The 6,220-nt window shown below is 37.9% G+C and overlaps 1 protein-coding gene across 2 annotated transcripts in view; it reads left to right on the forward strand.

The window, feature by feature from the left end:
* The window catches only part of LOC130229055 (transcriptional regulator ATRX-like), a 42,396-nt gene extending 36,183 nt beyond the window's left edge, over positions 1-6,213 (forward strand). For both annotated transcript variants that reach the window (XM_056457647.1, XM_056457648.1), the window contains exons 30-35: positions 256-433; positions 1,583-1,750; positions 1,827-1,976; positions 2,632-2,688; positions 4,496-4,543; positions 5,247-6,213. In XM_056457647.1, the coding sequence (XP_056313622.1) occupies positions 256-433; positions 1,583-1,750; positions 1,827-1,976; positions 2,632-2,688; positions 4,496-4,543; positions 5,247-5,438 (793 nt within the window). In that variant the 3' untranslated portion in view covers positions 5,439-6,213. The remainder of the gene's footprint in view (positions 1-255; positions 434-1,582; positions 1,751-1,826; positions 1,977-2,631; positions 2,689-4,495; positions 4,544-5,246) is intronic.
* The last annotated feature ends 7 nt before the right edge of the window (positions 6,214-6,220 follow it).

Consider the following 6,220-nt stretch of genomic DNA (forward strand, 5'->3'; position numbering starts at 1 on the left):
AATGATGCTGAAAATTCATCATTTAAATCACTAGAGTAAATGAATTAATGAAATTATAAACTACTTTTAAACAGTTATTTTATAGTGCAATAAGATTTCACTATTTTATAATTTGTACTGTATTTTTGATTAAATAAATGCAGCCTTGGTGAGCAGGAGAATCTTATTTTAAAACATTTAAAAATCCTACTGACCGGTAGTGTAAGTAAGTCTGCATTTTGTGTTCTGACTTCTGACTGTTTTTTTGTGTGTCAGAGGGAGGCTGTTTCTGATCTCCACCCGCGCCGGCTCTCTGGGAATTAACCTGGTTGCTGCAAACCGGGTTGTGGTGTTTGATGCTTGCTGGAATCCATCATATGACATTCAGAGCATCTTCAGAGTCTATCGCTTCGGGCAGAAAAAACATGTTTCTGTCTACCGTTTTCTTGCTCAGGTATAAAAAAAGAAAAGTCAATTGTTAAAGGCACAATATGTACAATTCTTTTAATTTTTATGAAAATATCCCAAAAACACTATAACAGTGCTATACATTGTGCTGACTTATGTACTTGCATTATTCCTAATATTTTAAAGAATGTTCAGATCTAGGGAAATTATTTAAAAATAAATAACTAGTGACATCACACACCCTCAATTTCTAGTTTGGTTTTATAAAAAACAGCGAACCGCAAAAGACAGTTTTATATGTTGTGCATTTTAACTGCACAGAGAAGCATTATAACAGACCCTGTGTGATCATGAACAAAAGACGCACAGCAGCTGACTGACAGTCTTTATCGTCAGGTGGATCTGTACTGCAAATCATAATAGTGCTCTTTTTTTGAGAGACTGAAAATGTGCAAAAAAATGTCCTTATTCATGATAGTCCTGATTCCTTGCCACATATTTCTCGTGATTATGAAAATCTTAAATTCTGTATGTCCGCTTTGCTAGTCTGATGGCATGGTTTCAGTTGGCTCTGCATGTCCTTGGAGCCTTTTTATTGCCACACTTAAAGGCCAGATTTCATGACTTTTAATGAGTTGTGTAGGTCAGTGTTTCCCAACCCTGTTCCTGAAGGCTCACCAACAGTACACATTTTCAATCTCTCCCTATTCAAATACACCTGAATCAAATCATCAGAACATTAGAAGAGACTTGAAAACCTGAAATAAATGGTTCAGATAAGGGAGACATCCAAAAGATGTACTGTTGGTGTGCCTTCAGGTACAGGGTTGGGAAACACTGGTGTAGATCAACAGTCATCCAGGGTTTATGGTTTGCTCGGGTAATGATATTCTTAACAACATTAATATCCTCCATGCACTTGATGTAAGCTGACACAGAGATGGCGTATTCATTGATATTGATGCTATCAACTAGTCTGTATTCGGTCTTGTTTTGCCTCCATAGCTCCCTCAGTCCACTGCAGAATTACTGTTTTTTTCTCTGATCAATTGGGTTTTCCATTTAGAAATGATCATCACAGATCTCTGAACGCATTCTTGATGTCGGAGTAGACTTTATCTAGTGTGTTTTCTCCCCTGGTTGCAAAGTCCATTTTCTTGCATTTTAACCGTGACTGTCACTTTTTTGTGTGTAGGGCACAATGGAGCAGAAGATTTATGAGCGGCAGGTTGCTAAACAGTCTTTGTCATCGCGTGTTCTGGACCAGCAGCAAATTCAGAGGCACTTCACACTCAGCCAGCTGAATGAGCTGTACCACTTCCAACCAGAACTACGGCCCAGCAAATACACAGAAATGCCTGCGGTAAACACACATACATGGACACACAGATGTGGCAGTGGGAGCACATTATGACCGTAACTGTTGTTTTGTGTGTCAGGATGAGGTGTTGTCCCAACTGCTGCAGAGCTGTGAGCAGCTCATAGTGGGTTATCATGAGCACAACTCACTGTTAGACCACCGGGAGGAAGAGGAGCTGAGCGAGGAAGAGCGCAGAGCAGCCTGGGATGAGTACCGCGCAGAAAAGAAGGTGAATACTCTGTAAAGCTCAAACTGTGGTGCAGAGCGCCCTCAGGTGGCACAACACTGCTTCCTCCACAAACAAATATGATCCTTGAGAGGATCATTGTATTATTATATTTATGATAATCATCCCCTTTATACGTGATTTAAAATATATGCAAATGTGCGATTTCAAACATACTGTGATATAGTAGAAAAATAAATTTGTTTTTCTTTTTAAATTTATTTTAAGAACCTATTAAAAAGATAAACAATGTCAGTGAAGACATTTATAGATTTAAATATGTGCTGTATAGGTATGGTGATTTACTTTTTTCACGAAGATATTAAACAACATTTTTAAACATCAAAAATGATTGATCATCATCAAGTTTGATGTGAAACTGTAAATTCAACTTTGAATCCATATACAGGCATACACATTTTCATCAAAGTTGTCTTAAAACTACTGAACAACAACCATTCTGGTCTTTGGACAATTTAGATTTTTTTATCAACTTGCTGACTACTGTATGTTTGTTTGTGTGTATGTGTAAATGTACATATACACTCTTATAAAGAACATAGTGTGGTACAAAAACACAGCATAATGCATTTTCATGTTCGCACACTAGCCGGAATCTGATTTATAGACCAGGCCATTCATTATTTGTCTCTTTTAGGCCTCTGTACAGAACCCCAGTGAAGCCACACCCAGAAACGCCATCCAGGGGCTACAGGTAGAGTTTCACCTTCAACCTCTAAAGCACATTGATTCATTTTCCTTTGGCTTAGTCCCTTATTTCTCAGGGGTCGCCACAGCAGAGTGAACCACCAACTATTGTTTTACAGCATATGTTTTACGCAGTGGATGCCCTTCCATCTGCAACCCAGTAAACACCCATACACTATTGCATTTACACATGCACACACTATGGGCAGTTTAGTTTACTCAAATCACCTTTTGCGCATGTCTTTGGACTGTGGGGGAAACCGGAGGAAACCCACGCGAACACGGGGAGAACATGTAAACACCACACAAAAAATGCCAACTCACCCAGCTGGGACTCAAACCAGCGATCTTCTTGCTGTGAGGTGACCGTAATAACCACTGAGCCACCGTGCTGTCCCTCTAAAGCAGAGGTTTCCAAACTTTTGAGCCTGTGACCCCCAAAATACCAGTTCCAGTGACTCACGTCCCCCTCTATCCTCAGAGGTGGTTATAAGCATACAAGCATTGCACACAATGTTGCACACACAATAGGCCTATATAAACACAAGCATATTGACAGCACAAAGTGCAACAGTCTAACAATAATATATATATTTTTTGTCATTTATTCATTTATTTTATTTAACATTACTGCACATGACTGTTCTTGGTTTACTTTGGAGACCACCACTTAAAGATCATCCTCTATCTTCAGTCGTGTATGATTAAAAAAAAAACTTTCATTTTTAATGTATATGAGTGCCGTAAAGGTGTCAATTTATCATGGTGCTGTAAAATCAATCTACTGCAACTGATGATATTAATATTACATATTACAATTAATATTATTAATATAATGTAAACGCCCCAAGAGTCGCAATCCAAAGGGGAAAAAAATTAAAGGCTGATAGCTTTTATTTGCATGTTGTTGTTTTTTTATGTAACTAGTAAATGTTATTTTTATCTTCTGTAGGTTATGGATAAAATATAGTAATTCTAATAGTTTATTTGATTTTTTTTTAAATCACCAAGCGACCCCTCCCCCACAGGGTCCTGACCCCCACTTTGGGAATCACTGCTCTAATGCACAGTGTTTGCTTTATCATGATACACATGTCTCTGTGTATCATTTTTCTGGGCCACTTATAAAAAATATTTACATGGAAAACAAAATGTTTGTGTATGTGTGTGTGTGTCTGTGTATTTAAAATTTAAGCGGAACAACTTTTTATAATAATTGATTGAACAAGTAATTGATCATAACAACAGCAATTATTACTGTATCTTTTATTGAATAAATGTCATCTTGAAGATCAGAAGAGACTTTTTAAAAAACATTTGATTAATATACTCTGATTTAAACTCCGAAAGGTTTTTCACGCTCTTAACTATATCACTTACCCAATAGACGTGATTTTACCAACTAGGATGTGGTCCAGGATTAACACCAGTGTTGATCATGGAACATCATTTCTGTTCGAAAATGTAATCACTATCCCTGAACCTAACTGTAAATAATTTGCAAAACCAGAGGGGATTAATAGTTGAGGAACAATGATGTAGAAGCACATAACTCTAACTATAAAGCTAAACTTAACAAACTGTAAATGTATCTCTTAAAACTGATTGGCTGATTGAAATGTTATTCCTAGATTAACATGGATGTTAATACAGGAACATGTTCGTCTTGGTGAATTCACACTTAACCTTGATATTAATATGGAAAACCTAATTGTGTCTGGATATAAATATTGTGTATTTATGTTCACACACTAACCCTCATTCTGCTTGAGTCAGATTTGTTCACCAGACCATTGATGATTTGTCCGTTTCAGGCCTCTGTACAGAACCCCGCACTCGGAAACACCATCCAGGGGCTGCAGGTAGAGTTTTACCTTAAACCTCTAAAGCACAGTGTATCCTTTGGTTTTTTTTACACACCTGAGGGTCCATGTGACATAAAATTTGTCATCAGAAAAGTGCACATTTGCTTATGCTTATTATTATTATTATTATTTCATTAATTTTCTTTTCGGCGTAGTCCCTTTATTAATCTGGGGTCGCCACAGCGAACTTATCCAGCATATGCCCTTTCAGCTGCAACTGATCACTGGGAAACATCCATACACACTCATTCACACACATACACTTCGGACAATTTAGCTTACCGAGTTCACCTATGCCACATGTCTTTGGACTGTGGGGGAAACTGGAGCATCCAGAGGAAACCCACGCCAACATGAGGAGAACATGCAAACTCCACACAGAAGCACCAACTAACCCAGCTGAGGCTCGAACCAGCGAACGTGCTACCCACTGCCCCACTGTGCAGACATTATTATGATTACTATCATTATTATTATTATGTATGTAGATTAATTACAAGTAGATTATGTATTTTATTAATGGATAGTTAATAAATAGATACGATTTTGTGTACACACAGTTTAAATTAAAATGCTGTGTACGCTAACAAATAAAAAGTGTATTTTGAGATTAGGATTTAAAGTGTGTGTGCACGCATTAATGGTAGTCTTGAACTGTAGACTGCAGTGCTCAAATGTGTGTGTGTCTTTCTCTTCTCAGCTTGTTCATACTCAGCCGCCTATGACTCGTGGAGTCGTTGTCTATAGGCCCAGGAACGCTACTCCAGCTTCACTGCCAGTCAGACTAGGCACTGCCCAGCATGCTGCTTGGGCTAACAACTCCTACGTCAGATTCCTGCTGGACCAATCCAATCCAGCTTTCTCAATTTTGCAGTCCAAACCCAAAACCTAACCCAATTCCTCAATCACATTTGTGAAAAACAGGGAATTCTTGATGCTAAATATCAGCAAGTTTGCCCATATGAATGTATTTTTAACATCAGAGCTAAAAACATACCAGACATCACTTAGGCACAGAGAGCTGGACTGTTGTCAGTTGTACTGATGTATAATGTATTTTTATACAGTATTTGGACCCATGATTGATTTGAACACGATGTTTGAGACCTGCTTTTCTTACTACCTCAAAACCAAGTATTAGTATGTAGGAAAGTATGTGTTTTGGACAAAAACTGGGATACAGATTAATAAAATCTAAAATAATTTGGTTTTCAAAAGGTTTAATAAAAGGAATAGTTTGCCCAAAATGATCAGTCTTTCATTGTTTACTTATCCTCTAATTGTTTCTAACCTAAATGAGTTTCTTCTGTTTACCATGAAAATATATTTTGAAGAATGTTTGGCTACCATCTGGTTACCAACATCTTTAAAATAACTAGTGGATAAAAAAGCATAGTTTTTTAACTTGAAGGTCAGTAAACAGTGAGAAAATGTGCATTTTGGGGTGAGCTAGCCCTTTAATATTCCACAAGCTAAATGCATTAGCGCGCTCCTCTGTGTTAACTGTTGTTTACATGTAATAAGCTTATAGGAATAAAATAGGTGTCTAATTAATGTAGGAAGAGTATATAGGTGTCCTGTGGAGGCGCTGTTCCTCTGTACTTGACCACTATGGACCCGTTGCTCCGGTCGCAGATTCCTCAGAGACAGCGGGGCTCGCGCTGCTCTCCGCCG

Source organism: Danio aesculapii, chromosome 5 (genome assembly GCF_903798145.1).
Source record: "Danio aesculapii chromosome 5, fDanAes4.1, whole genome shotgun sequence".
NCBI classification, from domain to species: domain Eukaryota; kingdom Metazoa; phylum Chordata; class Actinopteri; order Cypriniformes; family Danionidae; genus Danio; species Danio aesculapii.